This window comes from Topomyia yanbarensis, chromosome 1, assembly GCF_030247195.1.
Source record: "Topomyia yanbarensis strain Yona2022 chromosome 1, ASM3024719v1, whole genome shotgun sequence".
In the NCBI taxonomy this organism is placed as follows: Eukaryota; Metazoa; Arthropoda; class Insecta; order Diptera; family Culicidae; genus Topomyia; species Topomyia yanbarensis.
Window position 1 is genome coordinate 185692043 of NC_080670.1, and position 26542 is coordinate 185718584.

General features: G+C 39.7%; 1 protein-coding gene across 6 annotated transcripts in view; it reads left to right on the forward strand.

Annotated features, from left to right (window-relative positions):
- Positions 1–489: 489 nt before the first annotated feature.
- LOC131684324 (septin-4) overlaps positions 490–26542 on the forward strand; it is a 41265-nt gene continuing 15212 nt past the window's right edge. The window contains exons 1-2 of one of the 6 annotated variants that reach the window (XM_058967139.1): positions 490–630; positions 24032–24368. In XM_058967139.1, coding sequence (XP_058823122.1) covers positions 24362–24368 — 7 coding nt within the window. In that variant the 5' untranslated portion in view covers positions 490–630; positions 24032–24361. Of the gene's footprint in view, positions 677–838; positions 1007–23919; positions 24369–26542 lie in introns of those variants that run through there. The other 5 variants (XM_058967112.1, XM_058967104.1, XM_058967122.1 and 2 more) reach the window with 5 other exon arrangements.

Sequence of the window (26542 nt, forward strand, 5' to 3'; positions counted from 1 at the left end):
AAAAATTCCGAACAGCGCTGTACGGCGAGATTATTTTGGTTCGCGTAAACCATTTTGGGAAATTTAACCGTACGTCGAACGGGAAAGTGCTTTCCCGTCACAATAGCGCAAAAATGCTTCCCGCGCGCGCACTCTCTCTCTCTCTCTCTCGTACGATACGGAACCCGCTTGCTGTGATGCATGTACCTACGCCCGCAAAGCGGCGCAACTTGAAGTGCTGTCAATACTTTAGGTTGAAGAAGCCCCATCGAATGCAGGTCTCTCTCTGTCTCACCGTCTCTCACTGCTCTCGCGGGAACGTTCATCCTATTCACCTCGGCATGAACTTCCCGGCCACACACCGCTAAGCTAACCGCACATCATAATATCGGAATCAAATTACAACCGGCCCCCGCCTCCCGGTGCGCTGACTGTGCGGTGCGGACTGACTGAGTAGGTTGAAGCCGATCGAGTGTAGGATTAGTCGTATTTCTCTCATCGACGCGCGCGCACGCCTAGCCGAATACGCGCAATTTACCGCGCGCAAGCAGAGTGTGTATTGTTGTTCAAACGGAAACACGCGTATTTTTTCGTCAACTGCTTGTCACCGCGTTTGTTTGCTCGCGGGGCAACGAAACCGTTGTTCAACAGGTTGTGTTTCGTCATAGGATCGCGTTCGTCAGCCGTTAGTAGTGCGGTAATTAGTGCGATGTTTCAGACGAGTGAATCTTTGATGGAAGACAATTACCTGAAATTACATTTCGGTGACACTCTCTGCTGACTGTGACGGAAAGATCGTTGTCTCTGTGGGTTTTTATCTGTCGGCGTATTGTGTTCGTTTTATACTACGAAATAATCAGTGAATCTGCTGGTGTCGTGAGAGCTGTCGCATGGAATAAATTGCCATTAATTTCCTGAATGGATTGTGCAAGAGAGCTGCGAGAGATATGGACACGGTCGAAACGGTCAATTTGCGGTAGTGGTGTTGCGGTTTGTGCGTGAATGTGATGACAGTTTTCTATGAAGGGTGAGGAGCGTTTTTTGATGCTACTGAGCAAGAAGTGTCAGTTGTTTTCTTTCAATTGAACCAATGGGCTGAGGGCAGGTAATATGTACGCACAATGCATCCGCTTTCCAATGAATATCAAAATCTTTGCAATAAAACTGGGCAGGCGTTTGTTTAAAAGTGAGATCGAATGCAATTATAAATGTCACCTAATGGAGAAATCAGATGCTAACTTTGATATATTCGTAAAGATTGACTGAAGCTGTCGTTTGATGGCATTTGCATTACAATGGCTTTAATACTATTTGGGCAACACATTTTGTTGCATTTTCCCAAAAATACGACTGTGGATTGGAACAGCTATGTTTTTACTTTACGAATATAAAACCATGAACAAAAATCGTATGTGTTGTAATTGTGTTTAAGTTTTGTTCTTATACGCAGCTCACCTGCGTTTGATTCTTTACCCTGCACAAGGGTTTAGAGATTTTTCTAAAGATATTGCTCTAACCCGAGAAAGAGACGAATGACCCTAAGGTTAACACATCCATAATCGAACAAAAAAAATAGGAAACAACGCTAACTAAACACATTTATTTATCAAGACTTCCTGGCTCTCAACCAGCTGTTTTCTCGTCAGAGTTTATAGTCATCCCAGCTCACTTTTAAAAGACACAAACACCTCTTCCACTGCTCGGCGATCGACGTTAATAATGACACCCGCGAAGCCAAGAAGCATGTGAGGTCTCGTGATGATAGTTTCATTCCTTGACACACCAGATCTTTGTATCGCACCTTCGATTTTTTTTCTAATTTTGTCCTATCATTGACTAACAAATTGAAAAGAGCTACCCTTTGCTTTCATCCTTTTAATGTCAAACGATTATGATGAGACTCCGGTTATTCCGATGTTCGATGTGGACCCATTAAGCGTCAAACGAATCAGTTTAGCCGATTTTGTCCAGATTCCATGCTCAAGCTTCATCTTCCGCAGTTCGTCTTGTTTCACTGAATCGTACGCTATCTGGAAATTCATAAAGAGATGATCAGTCCGTATGGTATATTCCCAAAATTTATTCAGGATTTGCAGCCAGGTAATATTTCCTCTTTTGTTGATCATCCTTTTTGAACCCCACCCCGCCGACAAAAGGTTCAGCGGGATAGAGGATTGTTTTGCCTCGATAAGTAATTATACTCGAGTCCATGGTTCATCTAGTTAATAGGACATAGGATGTAAAGCTTTCAACCCGGGAATGTATTTCTCGAAGGCATCGGAAATTTATCTCCCGGAATTTACGCCAGGATGTCTTTAAAACGAACATGGATTGGTCTTCCTCGGACTTGTAAAGAATCTACTAATTGTGATCTGGCATCACCATATTGAGTGCAGGACCAAACAACATGCTCAATGTCGTGGTAACCCTCTTCACAAGCACAATGATTACCCTCTGCGAGCCCAATACGACGGAGATGCGCATCTAAAGTATAATGATTGGACATGAGCCTACACATCACACGGATGAAGTCCCGACTTACATCCAATCCTTTGATCCATGCCTTAGGGATAATTGAGTGTAGCCATCGTAGCAGATCTCCATTGTCCCAAGATGTTTGCCAACTAGCAAGCGTTCTCTGACGAGAAACGCTATAAAATTCATTGTAAGCGATCAGTCTTTCATATATTTCTCCACCTAGTGCACAAATTTTGGCTAAAATGTCAGCTTTCTCATTGCCCGCAATAAAGCAATGGGCGGGGACCCACACTAACAATTCTATTTTACCAATTATGCATTCTCGAGACTCCGAGATTTCTCAGGAAATGATTTTTATATTTCCCAAATCCTGGAAAACTAAAAACTATCGGGAAAGAGAAGCTTGAAATTATGGGGCCATCTAACCAGGCCATTATGAGGCCATTCTAAACATCTGATCGTCCTTCTCGAAACCCACTAAGGTATTCGTCCATAAAGGATTTTTCCAACGGACGCAGTCTGATAAGCAGAACAACAAAGCATACCTTGAAGGCGGTATTGAGGATCGTTATACCGCTGTAATAAATTACATTCGGCCCTCCTTGATGATAGAGTTTATGAGCCCATCCAACCAATCCGCTTCTTGCTTCTTTCGCTGAAATTCTGATCTCACGGTGCCATGTACAACACAGCACTCAAAAAACCTTTCGTACTTCGTCTAGCCTGGGTGGATCAACAGCTTGTACATAATTCCCTATTCTCATTCTGTTTGTGCATTCTATATTCGTTTGTTCGTATTTTGGCGGCTCTCGCGATTTTGGCGGCTCTCAGGTGTAACGTCTCTCCGCGAAAAACGTCGTCAAGTGAATGCCGAACGACGCTCAGTTTTTTTGCTCGACGATCTGTACACCAGAGTTACCGCATTCACGGATTTTTCTCTAGTAGCACAATTTTTTTATAGTTTTCGGTCCGATATTCATTTCAACAGATGACAGGTTTTTGGAATATTGATGAAAATTTCACATGTTTCCATGGATTTTTGAAAATATTACGATTTGCAGATTTAATCAAAACAGATGGTAAAAAGATTTTTTTGACTAAAAACAAAGATTTCATTGTGGCTTTCTTGATGCCGATCGGAGAATAGAAAACTAAGCGTGGGTAATGTCCGGGACATAACCGCGTTGTTGACGTAGGACTATTCGTTGGCATATTATATTATTACACATCGGTTTGTATCTCTTTCCAACATCTACGTATAAAACATATATAAACATCTGTCAATAAGAGTACATAGTTTTTGGTAAATTTCTGCTGATGAAAATTAGGAAATGTTGACTAGTTCAGTAATTCGAAATTTAAATTTGGGGACTGACCAGCAAAACTAGCATGTTTAGTCAGAATTTTTTAACGTTACTTTTACACAAAATAATTATCCTACGTCAACACCCCGGTAATGTTCTGGACATTATCTACCCCTAGCTTCTGGAAAATAACAACAAATTTACGTTTTCGAATGGATATGCATGAGGTTAACTATGACCAATTAATCAGACGTAAGAAAATGCCTATAATAATTGGGATCAGAAAAGTGACTAATGTGGAAAAATGCTACCTTTTCCAAATGTTTAACAGCTGAATTTTCTGAGTTGTTTTTCAACGTCAATTATTACCGCTGTACTAAACAGGTTAAATAGATTTTTGCGCGATCTGTTAGGGAATATTCTAAACAACTGTGTAGCAGATTACGTAGAGGATACGATTACCAAATACAGCCATTAGCTGTGATTGGATGGGTGGTCACATTTAAAACAGGTAACACCATTTCTCTATAGGAAAAAAGTTGCGTTTGTGTTCCATCGTCGTAGAAGCCACAAGCATTTTTTCGTAGATGACCCGCTTCGTTATTAGTTAGAAGGTACGCTCCCCGCTAACAATATTCAAAGAAAAGCGCTCTCGAAATTGTCTCCACCGTAAACGTGCAAAAGTGCAGCTTCTTACTGTATATAGCGAGAATTTTCCAGTCACTAGTGTGTGTTTGAACGTCGTAGAAGCTACACGCATTACACTGCCGGTGATCCACTTTGTTAGTTCCTTGTAGGACTTAAAACTAGCTTTTGAACTATTTAAATAAGTTTTACATAGCAAACAAGGTATCGGTACCAAGCATTGAACGTTTTCTTTTCGTTTTCTGAAACAAAGATTAACAATTTGTTCAGTGTGAAGAAGGTTATTCAAGGTTCAAAGAGTACGCTTCCGTTTTGAAAATATTGAAATGACGCTCAGTATAGTAAATAATAACATAAGTCCTACGTCAAAACCATAACAACGATGTTAGCTTCGGACACTTTCAACGTATGGGTGTATGTTTATTTATCCACACGTAGAACTCAGTGGTAGTACATAAACACAGAAAAAAATGTTGGTAAAAATAAGAGTTTTTCACTCTTAGCAAAAAAACAACCAACGCATACTTTTATTTTGATTATTATTATTAATTTAAAAGTTTTACTTTCAACCTAATAGTAGGCGTTGATTGTTTTTTGCTAAGAGCAGAACACTCTTGCTTTTATCAATATTTTTTCTGTGTGTAATCACAGACGAGAATGTGAAGACAAATACTATTTCTTCTCCACTACGGAGAAAAAAATTTAAAACCACATTTACGGTTAAGGGCACAAAAATTATAACTGACTGTGTTAAAGAATTTGCGTTTCGAGATCGTCTCATCAGAATCTGACACTAACTTAGTGACACGACTAAGCTAGTACCGGATTGGCGACATATTGCATTAGTTTGCTAAGCGAAGCCATGTTTCGACTTCATTCATTTTCATCTGCTTAATCAGAACTGCTTTTCTTGCGGGACATCACGCAGAACTAGGGGTTTGCTCAAAAACACAGATAGTGTTTTCTTTTTTGGAGCTAGCGTCAATTCAGTGCTAGCTCAGACCTGTCACTAAGTTAGTGTCGGATTCTGATGAGACGAACTCGAAACGTAAATTCCATAACTAATTTACATGTAAAACCGATATTCACAAAGCTTAAATTGAACTAAAATATACCACCTTTTTAAAAAATTTAATTGATCGATTGTAGCAATCAACGACGGCGCACGCAAATAATTTTTGCTCCATCAAAAAAATTAATTTTTACGTGCTTGAAACAATTAACCCCATGCTTCAGTATATCCACGCAAGACAAACTCGAATCGGTAACCACACTGCCGATCTCAACTTTGTGAGCTGGCACGTAGACTTTGCAGTTCCTCATAAAGTGATTGTCGACAGTAACGTAATTTGCTTAATTTACACCGAATATCACAAGTCTGAGCTTACCAGGGCAAACTTTCGAGATATCTGTTACGGCTGAATATTTTTGGGTCAGTTTTTTTCGAAAGCTTTAAGATACTTAGCGGATTATCTCTGATACGAAGCGGAACAGATATGGTCCGACCAAGTTCAATGTGTATAATTTTAAACGGAAAGTTGAAGTCTTTGATGACGAATCGCCATCAATTTTACTAAACCTTTGTCAGCAACAGATCAGAAAAGCCGCTTAGTTTTACTTGCATGTGCAAAAGGATGGGTTGATATGTCTGGGACACAACTGGAATGTCGTGATGACACTTGATCTAGTGATTCAAATGTAATGATATGCACTGTATTCAACAATCCACAAACCACAAACAAACAACTTTATTGACCAAAATAAAGACTGTTAACATGTTACGTCAGCATTTTGGAACGCAAAAAACTGGATAAGAATAAGATTATAACCGGAGTTCCTTAACTTTGTTTTGGATTTCCACATTAGTGAAAAAGATTTTTTTCAATTTTTTTTTCCAATTTATTGTTTTGACACAGATCGATGCCTGAGCTGAATGGAGCCGTGGGTCTTTTATAAATTTACGATAAAATTGCTGATAAAAATAACATTTTAATGTGTTTCCATTGAATCCTTCGAACACAATTTACCATTGCGAGCGGAAATTATTTTGCTAGGCTGTGGAGCATTTTCGGCGCGGCTTGGTAACGTCTGAGGGCTATTCAGTTTGCAACGTTGATCGTCGTTTTCGTCCATACTTGCTGTTGTCTTAAAAGTCACGGACAATTGTTTTGGTATCCTCGTATTGCTGATTACGATTGTGAAGCCTTCCTCCTATAAAAACTATAGAAAGACATCTGCGAAGAGAAAAACAGCATTTTTGGCAACGTATGCCCCAGCGTTGTATGGCATTACGTCCAATGTTATAACTATAGGCAGTGTTCGATTGGATTCATTTTTTGACAGCAAAACCCTAATCCAATCGGTTCAAAATGGAGTCTTCGTAGTTCTCTTTATAGAGTTTTTCTACTTCCTGCTTGTTGTCTGCATCGTGTTTGGCGGTGCTGTTTGTTGCTAAATCACAGAGGAAGAAATAGGGCGTTTTAGCCGATTTCTTATCACGCGAGCACGGTTGGATATCTCGTGGAAGAAGTGCTTCCTGGCGTTATCTTTAATGGAGATTACTTCGCCGTATTGCGACATGTGTACCAGACCAATCACGTAGTCCTTTGTCGACTGCATTGTACTCCGTACAGACGGGAATCTTGACCTTATCGTTACCATGTTTTACGATGCGTGCCATATTGTTGCTGCAGATAAATTGATCTAGCGACCAGTACCACATTTCAAACATGATGCAGTTGAATAACATTAACACCATTTCTGGCTATACAGATTTTCTCTTCTTACAAGCGTTCCACTTTCCGCACAGACGGGTCAGTTCTATACGTCCTCACACTTCACCATACAATGCAAATCAATTGAAGAAATTAAATATAATCAGACAACGCTGGTCACGCACGCAGTGTAGATCCCTCTATGTCCCATATAGACAATCAGACGCAGTACCTCCAAACCAACAACCAGAACTATCTGTTGAGAAATGGACGCCGAAAAGCGATTAACGCGAGAGAAGCTAGACTGATTGACCTCAAAGTTGCAGTAAACTACGTAGCTATTACTTTACAGGTTAGAGAAAGGATTACAACACACAGCCGGAAATTTGTGTTATTCATATTGAAACAACATCTACGACATATTTTGAACCAGAATTTGTTCTGTGAACTGGCTCCACCTGGATTTCCACTAAAACAAGCGATTCTAATTGGAATCCTTTGTGTCACTGGAATCGGAATTTTGGCAGAAGCAGAGGCAGAAGGTCGTAAATTCCGATAGTTGTTATATTCATATAGTCAGGCGGGGACACTGACGAGAGTCAATTGAACATGTTAAAATGTCTTCTTCGGCTCCGGATCATAGTTACACATATCTAGACAGAAAATAATTACGAAAACGATCAACCAGAGGATTTCGACTGATATCAAAAATTTTGGCCTGACAGTAGCACAGCCTCTAACCGTAACTCGATTGAAATTCACCGTAGTGTCTGGATTCAGCTTGTATTCAGAAGCAACTGGTTTATGGCGAAGTTCATCCGGAATCAATTGGTGCATTTGAACTGGAATTCCGGCTGAAAACGGCAGGCTCTAATACAAATGTTTTGCATCGATAACTGACACCCAATTCGTTTTTAAATGACATCTGCAAGTATCACGGCGCCAAGTCGTTCCAAACTCAAAACAAGTTTTTGTTGGCTTTCAACGACGATTTCGTGCTTAGGTGTCATCGGCATAGTTTCATGGGAATTACCAGCACACAAGAGGGGGAACAGAAATCCGATGATTCGTCATCAACGTCGCTAGGGAGGGTTCGACAAAGGAGCCACGCTCATTTCCATAGCTAGATAGTCAAGGACCGCTGCCAGAGCATCGAAGAAAAGGTCCCAGTTCCGGCCGTTCAGAAGAGACCATCGAAAATCTGAAATCCTGGTAGAAGCGTCCAGGCCGCCCTGCCATCTAGGGTCTCAGAGTGAGCGTGTGAATGTTCTCAACCGTCTGATAAAAATTTAAAATTATGTATGGCTTATTATGATCGAACTGAAAAAAATAACTTTTCGTACTGAAGAAATAGAAAGTTGGTGTCTTCGACAAAGTTTAAGATAAGCTCGTAATGAAGAAATTTGAAAAAAACTTGAATTTTTTGGACTAAAGTTTAACGATTTATAAAGCGTGTTCTGTGGCAACCCCTTTAGCTTTTTTACAACTTTTTTAATTTTATCTTTTTGTGCAAACAACGTTCGAGACAAATGTGGAAATAGTAAAACCACACAATCTTGTTGAAGACTATGTGATCATACTCACTCCTTTCAAAGTTGTTACTTTTTTTTTGCTTTTTTACACCAACTTCAACAACGTATAAGAAAGAAAGTTCAGGCACTTTTTGCAATGTCTGGACTTAGTCCTTTGTAGTCAGATAATGGCTAAGTTTGCAGCCGGATACTGATGAGACGAAGTCGAAACATTAATTCATGATTAGTTATAGCTATACTACCCAGCATGGTTCCAATGCATCTCTTAAGGGGAAATATTGCCCAATTCGGAGAACAGGCCTTGCCTGGTTTTGACGTGAAAATTCTGCTCATGGAAAAATTGTGGTAAATTATTGTTTCGATCTGTCAATATTTACAGAAAAATGATTGCAGCGAATAGAGTGTACGATAGCTAGTATTCGAGAAACATGCTAGTTAGTTTCGCCAGCGACGGACGCTACTCGTGTTCATATATTGTTTGTGCTTCCGAAATAAGGCAAATAACTTTTTGTACTGAACAGATAGAACGTTGGCGTCTTGGACAAATTTTACGATGTGCTCGTAATAAACAAATTTGACGAAAAACTTTAATTTAGGGAACTAAAGGTTGTCGAGGTTTTTGGAGCAATGGGCACAGCCTTTCTATCGGACGAAGGCACAAAAAATTAAATTCAGACTAAGCTGATTACAATCCTCGGCACGAATGTCTGCAGTCTTAACGAGACTAGTGGATTAAAGATTTCATATCAGGTCAATAAGACCTACTATGACTTTCCACCGACAGGCAGTCGTGAGTTATTTTCAGCAAGTTTTAAATCTTTGGCATTTTGCTCGTAGAATTGTGACCACCGAATCGATCAAATGGAAGTTTTGTTCCGTATAAATCTCCGGAAAAGATGCAATCATTTCAGTTTTATTTCAACAAGAATATGGACATTTATTTATTTTACGGCTGTACGGAAAAATGTACTCGGTTTGGATACCGTTCTGGCAAGAGCAGTAGTGATGCGTCACTGTAACTGTAAAAAATGTAGTTTACCGGTACCGTTCGCATCTCTGGTTGTCTACAACATTGCAAAAGCTTTTTCGCAAAAACAATCAAGCTTAGGAGTTTTTCTTAATGGTGACAACGGGTCTTTCGAACCCATTTTAGAGGCAGCACGAGGTCATGGAGTACCTTCATATATCATGCACTGGATACACGCAATGCTTAGCAACAGACATCTGTGCTTATCATTAAGACATGTAGAGATAAGGAAACCGTGCGTTGCCGCAAATAGCCAACAAAATCGATACAACAAATGGATGTTGTTACAATGCGGTAGCGAAATGACTCCCTATGAACGGTGGGTTTCATAATCGTCCAATGAAGAGTGAACGTTGGGCGACGTGCAAATAACAGTTCAATAGACATTCATCTTTGAACCCGGGTTGAGTGATTTTGAAGCATATTTTGGGCTTGGAATGATTTGTAGTTAATGTATTCGATGATTTTGAGCTACTTCCAGACTTTTTAGGGCAAAATTAGTCTAAACAGATGCATGAAGTTCGAATAAATTTTTAACCCTTTAATGCGCAATGTTGTTTTAAAACACCATTGCGAAAATCATCTCAAAATTAAGTTAGAGTTAAACTTTTGTTGTCATTTGCGCTTTGCTCTTTTTGCCTGATATTTAAAAAAAGAACCAGCTGTTCTCAAAAAAAAAATGACCGTTTAGTAGAAAGCCGTCGATTTGCCACCTTCATAACAAGTGTTGACTAGAGCTTCGTTAATCATCAGCTGTTAGTACTATTACTAACAGCTGACGATTGACGAAGCTCTAGTCTATGTTTGTTCCACTTCTTGTTCTCAGTTGCTCCAGAGCAACTGGAGGCAAAAAACGTGGCCTTTTGACAACTTACCGCCGTCCTTTGTAATCAGATAATGACGAAGTTTGTAGCCAGATACTGATGAGACGAATCGAAACGTTAATTCATAATTTTTATTCTACCCAGCATGGTTTTAATGCAATTTAAGGGGAAATATTGCCAGGCGAAATGCTTTGGCTGGATTATGTTTCGTTTTCGCCATGATTCCATGAGCAGTAAGAACCATGTGTTTGCAGTACATTATCCATGGACAGTCGTTTGCTTGTGAGTCCAAGTTGTACAACAAGATAAACTCATATGTCCAAGTCAGGTGCCAGATATTGATGGGGCGAAATCGATATGGTTATCCATGACTTGTTTTTAGCTATTGTTTTATCTGGATAAATCTGGACAAAAAATCTAAAATGTGGATGAAACAAAAATTAATCCGTATATCAGGAATTCCATGGACCATTTAATCGATTCATGCTTCAATTGCTTATAGCTTAATTAAGTGACAGTTTAACTACCAAAGGTCCAGTAAAAACAACCCAGTTACAGAACGCCTCCGCGAACGAGTTCTATTATATCAGAATGCAGTTTTATCGTCCTTGAAACCTACGGACATGATTTAACGAAACAAAATAGCATCAGGTAACGATTGACTGAGTTTCAATTTTATGAAACCATTTAGGTTTTTACTACGATATTTTCATTCAAATTAGAAAGAAGTGTCTTTCCAGTAAGTCTAGTCGGAAAATGAGTTAGAACTTTGGCTGACTCTAGTTATTATCTGGCTCCAGTGACACAACCGGTTCTAATTAGAATCGGTTATGTCACTGAAGCCGGATACTAACTAGAACCAACCAGAATTCCGGTCTAGCTGGATTTATTAGGTTAGAGTGAAAATCTCCTATTACTGATTTGCAGTTTCTGTTTTTAGGAGATCGATGACCGCATAGCATTACAAAAAGCAGACTTTATCTGATTGTCAACAGACTCGTCCAAAAAAGCAGCAACTCTCCGGAATATAGATTATGATTAAGACTGAACACGGAAACAGCTGCTGTCCCGGCGGGGTCTTGTGTGTTGTTTCGTCTATACTCCCGTTTCGTCGTAAAATGCTAATTATGTCAGTTAGAAAGCAGAAAACGCGGGTATTATGCAACAACCACTTAGCACATCCACAACTCTTCAGTCGTGTCGCCATACACACACACACCCCGCACACCGGTGAAGCTCTGGGGCTGCATTCCCGTTCCTCCAAGTTGCATCTGTGCGCTGCTGCTGCTGGGGAGTTTTGCGGTCTAATTTTATCCGAAGGCGGTCGGCGGTAGCAGTTGATGAACATGAAACTAGTTTGCACTAACATATTATACGGCTGCTGTGGAAAAACTCAGCATACTCAAATTTCCTCTGGCTTGGCTGGCTGCGCTGCGAGCGTGGTGTGTCGATCACGTAAACGCAACGGAAAGTGGCGTTAAACTGAACAAACATTTATATTAGCCGGGTGTCCCAGCCCGGGCACAATCCACGCCCGACGCGACACTGTCACCAAAACAATCGGATGACCTTTGTGTATATATCTATATATGTGGTGAACGCGCGTTTTTATCTATCTCTCTAATTTGTATAACTTGCCCGACAGATACGGTGTTGGCTACAAAGGCGGCACAGCCACTGACTATATTTATTGTTGCGGGGGGTTGGCAATAATAATTGTCAGAAAACATGTACGCTTGCGTTGGAGCATCCGTTGGACGAGTTTGAGCGGCGCGTGGAGATTACTTCACGTATTTAGCTGTCGGAGCACTTTCCAAAGATGTAGCTAATTCTACAGTTGATGTTTTAGGTAGCAATTAATTCACTAGTTTGTGTGAACCATTGTCATTCCTAAATTGAGGAATCCCTGAGGTGACCACCCAGTCAAACCATTCGGAAATCGTTTCGGAATCCTGCTCAGTTGCAACAATTGACTCCGATTTTTTTAAAATTTGTTGTATATATTACATACATCAGACTAATAACGACATTAAAATAAGTTTTTCCTGAAGATGGTGCCAAACAGCACCGAAACGTCGGACAAACATTAAAATACGTTCTGCTTACTATTTAAAGAATGACAAAGTCGTCAAAACAAATCAAAAGTTATAGTAAACCGGCACTGTCAAATTCTACCTAAAAAGATGTATACAAATTTAGAAATAGATTTTTTTATGAAATTGAATTAGGGCAACCTTCCATTCAACCACCTTAATTCCTATCCGTTGGTTGGGTAACTGTCAAAGCTAACCCAAGTGGTTAAAACCATTGCCAACTTAGATCGATAGTGTCGAGCAAGCACCTGTTTACAATTTCGTAATACAAACCAATAAAATGGGTTTGAAGCTTGGGTTGGAAAAATATATATTATTACATTAAGAATTAATAAAGACGAATTGTGAAATTTGTTAAATCAGAAGGTAAACATTTCGCCATGGAATTCCAGTGCCAACATTTTACAAAACCATTCGGGTACTACTTCTACTAGTCTTGCTTTCCGTGGTTTCCTCATAACTTTTTCGGATGTAAAACGAATATTTCACCGCTAACGGTTATGCGTTCGTGAGGCTAAAATTTACTGCTATTTTTGCTTATATCCATAGTTGAATCAGCCACCTAGACGGAGCTCTCGCCATTGGTGCGCGGCGCGAGATGAGAAAATAAGCTATCAAAATATGGGATGAATACATTTGATTCATGTTTCACTTTCTTCAAATGCGGATTTCGCTACCACCAGCAGTGCCCTCTCGTCGCGGGTAACACGCTGCTAGCTACCACTGCACTGGTGCTGATGCGGATGGTGTGCTTAAGTAATTATTATTCGAGAGCGCCCGAAAAAAGAAGGTCAACGAAATTTCGTCTCTTGTACTATACGAGCGATCGATCGGTGCGAACATCGACGCGCGAGTAACAATATATCGCCCAATTTAGTTCGCTGGAGCAGCTAATTTCTTAACGCTTCCTATGCGTGCGCCATAGTAGGCGCAGCGGTTTTCTCATTGATAGAGCAAACATTGCAATAACAACAACAACAACAGAAAAAAGTTGATAGAGGAATAAATTATTGGAGTAGTGCCGAAAACCATCTGTTGTTGTGGACCTGGACGCGGTTCGGCGGCGGTGAAGAGAGAGAGAGAGAGTAATTTTTTTATTGGTGTTTCACAACTTTGATTTCCTCAATGATAATGATAATGTATTGTAATGGCCTTTATTTATGGGGGGAGAGGATTGTTGCGAAAGGTACAAGTGCGAGTGGAAACTCTTTTCGGGTCGAATAACGCATGTTATATATTATACCACACTATTGGCGGCAGACAGGGTTTGTGTAGGGGGCGAGACAGGTGCATTGTTTCTTCCATAATTATGGTCTATTTTTTTCTACACTTTTTCTGCGAAGGCCGTATCTTAGCAAATTATAATTGCGTAGCATCCAAATGCACATGTTTCCGCGTTGGTGTAGGTTGGTGTTATTTTTTCGATTTTCGCTCACCGCCGTAGGATAATTTTCCCAATGATTCCGGTACGGTTTTGTGCAAAACTTCTATTCCTTTTCTAGGTTATATACGATACAGTTCTACCTGAAAGCAAGATTCCACAGAGATAAACCAGAAACCGTTTTTAGCTGTCTAGCAATAATTAATATAAATTCAACTTCTAATCTTATTTAAACCGAAGTGCACCTGAGTTCATCTGTGGGTATTGGATTCTGTTGCGGAATACTCGCAGTTAAACCAGCCGGACTGGCTGTGGTCCCCTAGGAGGTTGATAACAGTCTACTATATTTCTCCGGACAAAACCAGCCTAAAGGCCACGTGGCACCCGACGGGTTGAGGTAACTCAGCCAAGAATCAGTCCACTGGGTTCCTGCTCCTATGTCATAAGAGGCATCCAAAACCAGGAATTCCTAAGTCAAGTTGTATCTTCGTGACGAAGACTCAATAATTGGCGGGATCACAATATGCCAGTCGTACACAGAGTATCATGGGGCTTACCCTGGCTATGTCAAGCGAATCTCTGTCACAGTGGACGTTTGTTTCTTCACCAATAGTGGGATTCAAATGGCGGTCATGCCCCTAAGACCCATTTCGTTGTATTTAGTTGCTGTACAATAAGTGCTGGTGATGAAATGTGCAATGCTCTGATCAGCTTTGATTAAAATAGCACAAATTTATCTTCAACTTGAACTACAAATAAGAATATTTTCCGCATTATGATTCATAATCTTTTGAGGATTTCAAAAGGGTAATATCATACTGTGGCAGTGATGCATATGCTCACCATAAAATTTGAGGTAGCTAAGATATCAGTGTGAAAGAAATGATGGAATACTTTGGCACTACAAATGTGCATATCCTCGATTGAGGAAATCACCCAACATTTGCGTGGTTTGGTAGGGAAAGGGTGTTAGATGTAACTCTGGGCTCTGACAGCATAGCGCATGAGTTGGCTCGTTATTTGATCATGAAATACTTCACCTTTAATCATTTAAACGTCTCCCTAGATATCGTTACATATCGTAATCCCAAATATACGAACTAGGACCTCTTCGAAGAGGACTTGTCGATTATAGATATTTCCAACTATCGAAGTTCCAAGCGACTAGGGTGTGGTCATGGAAAGAACAAACTCACTCATAGTAGCAGAACTTCTTGCTGACTTTTCGAAATTGGTAGACTCAAAAATTTATGCAGAAGAGCTTGGAATCGTAGAAGCAGAGACGGGTCGGAGGCATTCAAGTTGGCTCACAAAGCTTAGCCTTTGCACAAATGTCCCGAATCTCAACGAAGCTAGTTGATTAAATAAGTTACTTTCGAAATTGAAAGACTACCAAGTCAGTTCGGAACTCGTCTAACGAAGATGAAGTACTCAATAATCTTTTTGACACACACTTTCCAGACTGTACAAACTGTCGCCGATGACGATGCCCCCGAGTTCTTTGTAAGTAGTTGTAATTTTTGAGCGTTTTCTCGTGAGTGTTATCATAGACTAACAGACATAGCACTCGAAAACAATGCTTCGTCTGCTTTAACGGTCATTTTAAATATATTTGTAGTTGGGACTGTGATTGCATTTGCGATAATGGTGCTACTGAGATATGAACAAGCATGCGTGGATAGACTACTAGTGAAAAATTGGCTTGGGTACTGAGTGGTAACACTCTAGCAAATGAGTGTTTTTAGTATTTTTTACAAAAAATTCCTCATAGTGTTATGTCCGTTAGTCTGTGGTGTAATGACAACCGAATCGATCAAATGGGCGCTTGAAAGTTTTGCTTCATATAACTCTCCGGTATATATGGAAAAAGAGCAAGATTCGCTCTTGGGCTGTATCTAAAGTTGTCAATCATTGGTGTAGATTCATCCAAGCACAATTCTCGATAAACATGATTACGGCTTAAAAGCCAACTGTCAAAATTCTCTTTGAAAGGAAATTTCGGACAAACCGTCATTCGCCAATCACAGATCTTGGTAGTAAACGAAAGAGAAAAGTTTTCACTTTCATTAACTGTTATGAACAATTTTTAGCCAGTAACGGTTTGTCCGAAATTTCCTTTCAAAGAGAATTTTGACAGTTGGCTTTTAAGCCGTAATCATATGTTTGTCGAGAATTGAAGTATTCTAGTCCAGGTACTGACTGGACATTGCAAATACTATTTTCACAAGGCTACCACTCAGCGTGCTGAGTATTATTCGTGTGATCTTTGTAAATCCGATTACGGAACCTTATATCATTAGTTATGAAACTGCCCTGCAGTAATTCAACTGTGTAACTGGATTTTTGGTTCTTCACATATATAGACCTATATACAGGAGCTAAAACTCAAGTATGTGTTATAGCTGCAAACCCAGCGTGGTATAGAGCTATAGGCTTTATCAGTAGGGTTCATTTTTCATTCAAGAGTGAGGAATCCAGGCCGTTTGTGTTGTTATTATATTGTGTTGTTATTTTCCATTTCTCTACCTTTTTCTTGCGTCCCTTCTTTCCTTTCCATTCGGAAAGCGATGAGATGACATAGTAAAGCACAAAACTCCAAAAACGTAAAAACGTGGACTGTGGCGATCGAGCCAATATATTCTGATTCCTGAAAATGGATAAGCATCAAAGGAAACCAGTCAGAATTCGACTGAAATTCCAAATAGGTTTGACTTGATTATCGAAGTAATATCCCAATCCCTTTTTACTTCTGAGAGCAGAATTTTTGAAAAATCTAGAGCTCTTATTCAAAACGACATATCTACTATTTTTATAGCCTCGCTATAACACTTTTCACTTATTTTACAGTACAGATCGAAGGACGGTGGTTTCCACTAGCATATTATGCAAAGGGTTGAGGGATAAATGTTAAAGCGACCGAATTATTAACAGAAGAGTAAGCAAATAATGAGAGTCACTCATTGTAGATAGGTCTTTAAAAAAAAAAAACGCTCAAAAATACGTTTTCAACTTAGAGATTAATTATTATTTTCGAAAGAAAAAAAACCGTATATTAAATGACGTAAACTTTGATTTCTTGAGTTTCCAGAATGCAATAACCGATTGCATCGGAATTGGTTGTTGTTTTTGCGCTGGAATCCATACTAAATTTATTCAAGATTCCGAACCGGTGGTAGAAATTCCAATAATAACCGTTAAGGGGGGCATCTGGTGTAGTGGACAAAAAACATCGTCTGCTTTTTGAAGTAGAATACTTGTAACGTTTCAATATAGGGGCCCCGTTTCAAAAATTTTGGCCGAAATTTTACCCGAATTTTGTAACGTGAATATCTGCCGTTGTACCGATTGAAAAAAAATTGATTAGCACTGGTTAGTGATGGGCATTTCGAAAAATTAAATCGATTTTACTACATTCCTAGGTGGTTACGTTGCACGAAGGAGATGATGTTGGCTTTTTGGATGCTGATGTTATAAGTTTCTGTTGACGAAATGTTATGAATTACTTAACGTATCGTCGTATATGCTGCTATAAACACAGTTTTCTAATGATCCGTAGAACCAGATTAATTGTATAACAGGTGCATGTATGACGGGTTTTGTACATCCACATTAAGACGGGTTTATTTTATGTTCGACTTAATGACTCAATGTTCTTTTATTTATTTTGTTTGTGAATTTCACGGCTCAAAGTTAGATGCTTTATTAAAAGTAATGTCCTGGTACTACATTCGCTGTCGGTTATTATCATATATGACAATTGCAGAGTTAGTGCGAGAATTCCACATTCAGTTACTGCGATGGGTAATGTGGGTAGTATAACCAGTACTACCCACTCGAAACTAACCTAGCGGTTTGAAACTTTGGAGCAAGCCTATCATTTGAAATTTGCCACGCATCGCAAGTGATTTACGTGAATGTAATGCAAATATGCGATATATTCCCAACAATAATGTACGGGTACCATTATATTTGGATTTCTACTAGAAATACCGAAATAACTGATTTTAATGCAACCATGCAGAAAATAGTAAAAATTGCAGCATTCGAATTAACAATCTAAGTGTATTCTACTTCACTTCGGTTATGTCCCAGACATTACCCACCCATCTTTTTTATACGCTTAATTGTTTTAAACAGCCATGCATTCCTGGCGCGTATTTGCTATAACACAAGCAGATTTCAATCTATCCGCATCATTTTCAAAAAACTGACAGCGATAAAAATACAGTGTAAACAATACACTCTAAACTACTTTTACCCAAATTTTCTAGAGAAAATACCCAATGGGTTATTTTTTACAGCGTTTTTTCGTAATGCAATTTGATGTGGGACACCCTTCCATAGCGTTTTTCTGGAAACCGCGTTTTTCAAATTGGCGAACACGATAACTCAAAAACTAATCAACAAATTGACTTGTTTTTTTTATGAGAATGCACGATATGTGTAGCCTGTCGGTGAACCACAGAAATTTTTTCTCCCCATTATTTTGAAGAAAAGTGAACGAATTTTACAGTAAAATATGAAATTTTTCGGTTTTCTGACGCCATTTTCCGAAACTCGAACTTTTTTCTATTTTTTTTTGGTTCATCGAAGAACTACAAGTCTAAGCCTTACAAATCCTATTGAATTTCCTGTGTCAATATTAGTTACCGTGTTCGCCGCGGCGCTACTCGACGTGGAAATGGTTGGACGTCTACTCATGGAACGCTTGTATGTGTGGTTCTGCGTAACTGAAAATATTTTTTTTGTGTGCAATGAATGTATAAATAGATCGTAACATTACATAAAATATCCATTGCCATCCTTGCCTTCAAAATCGTAAAACAAAATTACTGTCGGTTTGAGAACTTTACACCACACGCTCCCCTTAGTAACCGAAAGGGGAAGTTTTCTGCCAGAAACGGTTGAGCATTTCACCCGACATTCAACCAGAGTTCTATCAGCCATAACCCGAGTAGTTCTGCCATATGCCATTCCGGGCATAAACTAGAGCGGAATGGTTTACGCTCGTACTTCCTGGCCAAACATTGATAGAAACTGTGAAAACTGTGGCATAATTCGAGAAGGAACCGTACAATGACCCGGGCACCTACCTTTCCGGTAGAATTGTAGCAAGAATCGAGCAAAAAACCTGACGAAAGTCTTGCAGAAATTGAGCAAAAATCCTTGCCGTATATTCCTGGTATAATTCTGGGCAGAAGCGATCGGTACCGGTTAGTTTTACCACTTTTGCCAGAAACGGTTGTTGAATTTCAGCTCATTATCTGCCAGAATTCTGGTAAGACGCTCATAGAATGCCGGTAGGATTCTGCCAGAACAAATTTCGTCTTTCTCAACTTCTGCTAAATTATTCCAGGATATGGTGGCTGAGCGGAAACCTGATGAGAATTCGCATGTTCGAGCGGGTGTCAGCCGAAATTGTAGCTTCTAAAATGTCGGAATTCTGGTGCTAAAATGCTTCTGGAATTCTGTGCAGGTTTGTGATGTTGATGAAGTTTACCCAAGTAACCATTAAGCACTAAAGCAAGCATTATATTCACCTTATAACAGCTTTTCGATGCTTATAGGGTCTATACAAGCTTTGCAAATGTCTATAAGCTTTATACAAGCTTTGCTAATGCTTATAAGCACTACGAATTTTAAGCATTAAAACAGGTTGTATATGGGTATATGAGGCTCTATTGTAGAGCTTATAAACCCTGTAGCTATAAGCCGGATACGGTAGTCACCGATGCCATTTTAATGCCTGTTATAGTTGACATTTCCATTACTCTAAACAATAAATTCTAAATCAAAACAAATATGATATGAGACACATTTTAAGCATAAGAAAACCTTATCAGCTTCCGAGGTTTGGGCATGTCGTCGTAAACAAATTAAAGGGCACAAAACCTTCGAGCCATAAAATGATATGGTACATTGCGATGATTTGTTTCAATTTAGTATACATCTAATGATAGTTTTAAAAAATATGATCACAACCTTGCGCCCAATTATAAGTATAATCACAACAAATCTCTCAATTTAAGAACGGCAAATATCAGCTAGATTAACCAACTCCCAAATGGATCAAACGGCAAACGCGCTGGAGCAAAGTAACTTCCAAATCTTCTAAAAGCAGAAGTTCGAGCCTGGAACGTAAGCCGTACTGCAAAAAAAAACAAATGGCGCATGCGACAGAAAGACCATGAAAAAAGAACGAGAAAAAAACTTTTTATTCCCTGTTTTTTTGTTTTTACTTTCAACCAGTAGGTTCTACCCACCACATATTGTTTTGACATATCTCCATAGGCGCGGTGGAAAAAGTAGGAGTAGGCAGTATATCAGCCGAATATTTCGCCAAAAGTGGCCTTTAAGAAGCACTAAAGTACGATATTAAACCTATAAGCTCTGCTACCCTTGATCTATAAGCGACTATAGAACCAAATTGATGCCATTTTAACGGCTTAGTGGTTACTTGGGTATTTTATAGTATCCATTGTATTCAATATATAATTCACAAACAATTATTTTCATTAAGGCTGGTACTTAGTCTTGCTCTTTAATTTTACTCAAGGAATTCATTTAAGGCATCTAATCTTTGGTTTATTTATCAATGATCTATTGTTAAAGCATAATATCTGGAAAATCGCTTCCTGGAGATGGCCTGATTTATTTATTTTGAAGAACATTGCAAATAATATGGGGAACGTGCCAATTATTGCAATATACTTTGATACGCCGTTAATTTCATAACGTATCAGAAATAAGTTAGTATAGTACCAACAAAATCATCTAAAACTGGTAGTTTTTCATAAGTCCTAATAAATATAACTAAATATAATAAATATAGTCATCTTTAAAAAAAGACTTGTACCGTTTGTTATAGTTTTGTTTGATATAGCAACTTAATTGTGATTAGCTCTAATTTTTTTTGTTGGAGACGAACCACTGCGACCACTATTTAGATCTATTGTGGTAATTAACTCTAACTATTGTCGTGTCTAGTCATCTGTTCATAAAGTGCGGCATTTATTGCTGGCAAATGAAACTCGTTTGCAGGTATAGTCAAGAAGGCAGGGCTGGATCCAGAAAAATTTTAGGAGGGGGTCTGAAATTTCGATTTTGAAATAAGCATTGTACAATGTGTACTAATCTCATTTAATGAAAATCCGTGAAAAATTGGGTTTGAAATGATTTTCAGTTTGAAATTGAATAAAAATTGCAACTTCTTTAAAATTTCGCAACAAGATGAAAATTTTCAGGGAGTTCGAACCCGCAGGACCCTTTCATACAAGAGGATTTACCATGTGCATCCTGGTCGCGTCAATTAATGTGACGATGTTTGAATCGAAATCCCCAGATGCATCTACGATGACAAAATCGAGTTATGACGACCCGATCTGACACAAGCAGGGCCGGCGGATAGCGTGGGTGGTATGGGTAGTACTACCCACTCGAAAATAATCGAGTGGATAATTACCCACTCGAAATTTTGAACCATTTCAAAAAATTTAGATGTGCAACGCATGTATCTCGCATTACAAACATTTGAAAACATCAATGTACCACAATTCCATTCCATAAACGAACGTGATTTAATGTAAATGTGATGTAAGCGTGTGTATTGCGAAACGGTAAAAAAATCCTTACTAATGGACCCTATGCTTTCTACCACTCGGGTGTAAAGTATTTCGCCGCCTCTGGACACAAGATACTGAAGCGGAACCAGCTGAACATTACGTGTCACGATAACTTGTTTTCGACGATGTTCTTGTATTGTGGAAGCACATAGACGCGACCAAACGCATCTTAACTGGCTTAACGAACTGCAATGCAAGCCATTATCCTTGGTCAGATCACGCTGTGTATGCATCAAAACCAAAACACCACGTGGCAGTACTGATAACATTCGGTACATCACAGAAATACTAGTGCAGATACTTTTGATCTTCGAAAAAGGAGGAGGGCTCAGAAACCGGGCGAGTTATAATTCTCATGTGCTGAAACCCAGTAAATGAAAGGGCGGCTAGGCGGGTTAAACTAGGTGCTGGCGATCGGTAAGCTATTGAAACTTTTTTCTAGGCTACACACCGTAACTTGCCGTTTACTGTAAAAGTAAATTTTTTTCAGCGCGCCAGAACTTTAAAATATTGGATAAAATAGAAAAAAGAATCAATGCAAAATGGGCTAAAAAGGGACAGTTGAAATTGTTTTGATTTTAGGTTTAAAATACCCTACTGCAGAATACTCTTTTCTACACAATATTAAAGCGGACTCATTTGAGTACTGATAATTGTCAATAGATATAACTATCTGATTCAATATGTCTACCGAGCAATAAAGTGCCCATTGAGCGATATGGTCTGCGCCTAGTACCTCTAAACTAATAGCCAGCACCACCAGCGTAGAACACAGGGACGCTCTATTGACCAAATGGATCCCAAATTATGTGTACCGATGCTAACAATGATTCCCCGTCGATCAAATGGATCACAACACAATGAACAAAGGTAAACTGCCTACACACATTTAATTTTCCTTAATTTTTTATATATTTTTTATACTATAATATATATTGTATAATATATACTATATACTAACGGCTCAGTTCAATTAACACCTAGAGTCAGTTACGTGAAATCCATACAAAACAAACAAAAAAAAATATTAAAGGAGCACTTTTCAATTTTACCAATAATATTTTTGTGTTAATAGCGGCACAGTCGTCTCATTTCATCTTGAAAGGTTTGTGCGTGGTACTCGTTGATGACCAAGTGCACCTACGCACCAGTGCTGTTACAGATGGTGCATATGTAATGAAGAAATCTCAGTTCTTGTTGCAGGGAGAAATGACGCTGGTGTACCCCCTTGCTCAACCACTACCTGGAGCCGAGAGTAAAGTCAAGCGGGGTCAACTCAGTTTGTAATTCATATCGTTGAAGTAAAGTTAGAAGATGAGTGGGCCAATATGGTTTCCTTGCGAGGTACCAGACGTAATTGCCAACGTTTGAAAGTAGTCGTTGTCTTTATTCTCAGTAAGCACAATTTTTTAATTTGGATCAGTAGATTTAAGATTTCAGAATGACACGTAGCCCTAGTTAGGGCAGTAAAAGATCATGGGGAAATTTGAATCTCAATTGTTCGAAATTATGAAACTAAAACGCTTTGCTGTGGGTACAAACACGTCCATCTTCGTTTCATTCGATTCCCCTGGTGTATACCAAAACCATTTTTGGAGACTCAAAGACTAGAATTGTCATAGTCGTCGCTGTTCGGAACATATTGCATATAATTGTCAAACTAATGGGCCCTCAACGAGACTGAAAGAGATAGATCAAACTGTACCACTAGCAACAATCCTAGTCTTGTCCTGTATCTACGGTTTTAGCGTTTCCTTCCGGGATTCTGGCTGGCTCTCGTCAGTATTCCTGCTATAATGACAGACCCGATTCTAATTAGAACCGGTTGTGTCACTGGAGCCGGAATACTGACTAGAACGAGCCAGAATTCCGCCTGAACTTTACTGGGTTCTAAAACGTATGTGTTTCCTCTGTCATATAACAGATGGCGTTCACCCAGCCAGGATAATCCGCGAGATGCCACTAGAGCAAACACTCCCTGTAATTCCCTGTAATATCTAATTCGGCATCAATGAATGAAATTTTCACCCCTCCCAACGGAACAACCCAGCGCCAGCTAACAACAAACGCCTACCGAAAAAATCGGGTCCCCTTTCGACTATTTTCCCTCTCTGTCACACTTCCATCTGCACAGATACGCGCAACACACAATCGCACTACCCCGCGCGCGGATAACACCGCGTACAGTGAGGTATAACACAACGGCAGAGGGGTCGCGCGAATATCCCATTCAAGCGCGCGCAGTCGCGTGCCATAGAAAAGAAGAAGCAAAATCGCCGAATGTGATATCAAAACAGACAAACATATATTTTTTTTCCAGGCTGCCTAACACAGCAGGCCACACCGACCGTCGTCAGAGAGCAGCCAAGTGTTGATGGTTATGGTTCAGAGATAACGAAATTTCTCCTTTCATTTTTATTTGACGATCAAAGGCAGGTGGTGGTGCAAACTTTGTGAACAATTCCGAGGTGCTCTCGCGACGGGGCAGTTGCTGTAAGTAGTGAAAATGTCTTGAAAGTGAAGATAAACTGCATCCAGATGAAAATCGAAACGTGAAAAAGGATTACTTCTGGCAGCGGCAGCGACGACGCATAGGAAAGCAGCGCCAGGAATCCAATCAGGCGGGCGACGACGTTCTGTCTATCCTGCAAATCGAATCAAGGGAGGAAGCATTTTCCCCTGCCCACTCGTCTGCATTGGACAGAGGCAGAGGACGACGGGCAGCGAAAACTAGCGACGAAACGATTCAGCAAAAACAAAACATGGCTGGTGAGTACGGAAAAAATTATTTAGAATAATTTTTAACACTGACAGGGGGTGTTTCAAACGGTAAATGAATTGAACCATGGAAGTGACACAATTATGTAAGTCGGAAGCTAATCACAAATAGTAAACGCTCAATCACATTTTTTTCGAAAGAATGGCAAAGAAAGCAGAAGGAAATACTATATTCAGCCAGGAAACTAATCCGTTCCGCTTTGACCATACCCTCTAAACTATGCATACGGCAGTGTTGCGTTGTCTGATATTTGCATTCCAGCTAGGCGAGGCACACTGAGAGTGTGGGTCGCCTTGGCAATTCACCTGATAGGCACTGAACCAGCGCGCGCGATATGAATGGTGTGTATAGGTCTGTAGGACGCGTATGTACCTATAGGAACGACGACTCGGGTTGCGATGTGCATACGGAAAAGTGGGTAGAGTTGAGTAATAAATTCATATATATGTTTCTGGTCTATTGATTCTGTCCAGGCAGACACTTGCTTGATGGGTGTGTAATAACAATATGGTCAGCCAGCGGGCCAAATTGGATTGATGATTGAAAAATCAATGCTAGGTATGTGGGACACAAACGAAGGCAGTGTTTGGGGAAACATAAACTGATGGATCGAACATTTTTTCTGCTTGTAGAGTGAATAGTGAATCGATTCACGGTTCGCTTATAGTGATAAATTTTAAATTGTATTGTAACTGTCAAAGCCAAGTCTCAATTGTTTTCATTCCCTAGTTGTTGTTGGAGACTAAAACAATGGTTTCTGGTTGTGCATTTATCAAAATGTATGGGCCGAAACATGGCAGAACACCGCAAAATAACAACAGTGGCAAAGAAAAACAAGTTGAATTTAGCCCCGGGATCTCAAAACAAAGCATTGACTATGTTTGTGTAATGTCTGCCTGCATTTATAGCATCTGTAAATGTCTAACAATTAGATGGATGATACGCACACAGCGTTATGAGTAAATTTTTGATATACCTTTTGCATTATATCAAAGTATATTTTTAAAATCAAATTTGGAAAATTGTGTTTCAGTAAACCGCGTTGAAAAAAAAATTCTTTTATATCTTTTTGTGTCTTCTCTCGTACTCAAATTTTATCTCAAATTATTCGATTTCGATCACATCTCAAACTACTCAAAATTACTTCAGTAACAGACGAGCTCGACTTAGTTGAATTTCCCATTCTATTTTTGAAAGGGAGAGATATGCGGAGATGAATGCAGGCAAAATGGCAACCTTTAATTTTATTGTTACAATCCAGCAGTGCTCCCAAAAAGAGGTAGATTGGTTCGGCTGCTGGCTCAAGAATTTGACAGTTTCGCTGGCTCAGGATGGTGTCTCCACATATCTCTCCCTGGAGGATAACTACTGCCTATGTGGTTTTTGATTTTAACGAAACTGAATCAGGTTATAACCGTAACTGTCAATGTGGTATCTATTGGTAGTTAGGGTTAGAACCTCAATCCGTTTCCAGTGGCGTAGTAAGAAAATTTTTCGGGGGGAGATATGAATTTTTTTTGTATATATATGAAAAAATGTTCAAAAACATTCTGAGAAGGAAAAAATGTTCAAAACCAACAACTCAGGGAACCGGTTTGGATAGTCAAGGTAGGAAAGCTAGCTGTTGGTATAGAATTAATGCTCTTCCCCTACGAGGACAATCTGGGCGGCAAACTTCAGACTATCTAATTTATTGAGCCCTTCAGTTCCCTTGTGCAATTCAGTACCACTTCCTCGTTGAGCTTCCGACTGGTTCGCGAACTACTCGGTCTAGTCCCCGACGATAGATCTAGCCTACTCCGACGAAGCGTTCCCCGGCGAGAGAAGTTCGAAAGCTAGCCAACCAGCCGGGTGCTGCGGTCAGTTCGGCGGTTCCGGTAGAGTAGGGCATCCGGTTTGCTGGAGCCCCGGCGCGGCTGGTGGTGTATCGTCGCGATCTACGCGGTCTCGTTCCCAGGCAGTGAATCTGACTGTCGCTGACGGAGAGGTCCCAGACGAAAGAAGTTCTCCCGATACCGATTCTTATTTGGTTTCAGTACTACAACTTCTTGTGCCCTTTGGCTCCGTGACCGGTGCCATTTAGCACCGCAACTGCTTTAAGCCCTTTAGTTCTCTTCTTGGGCCATTTAGCACTACTTCCTTGATGATCCATTCAGCTCCTCGA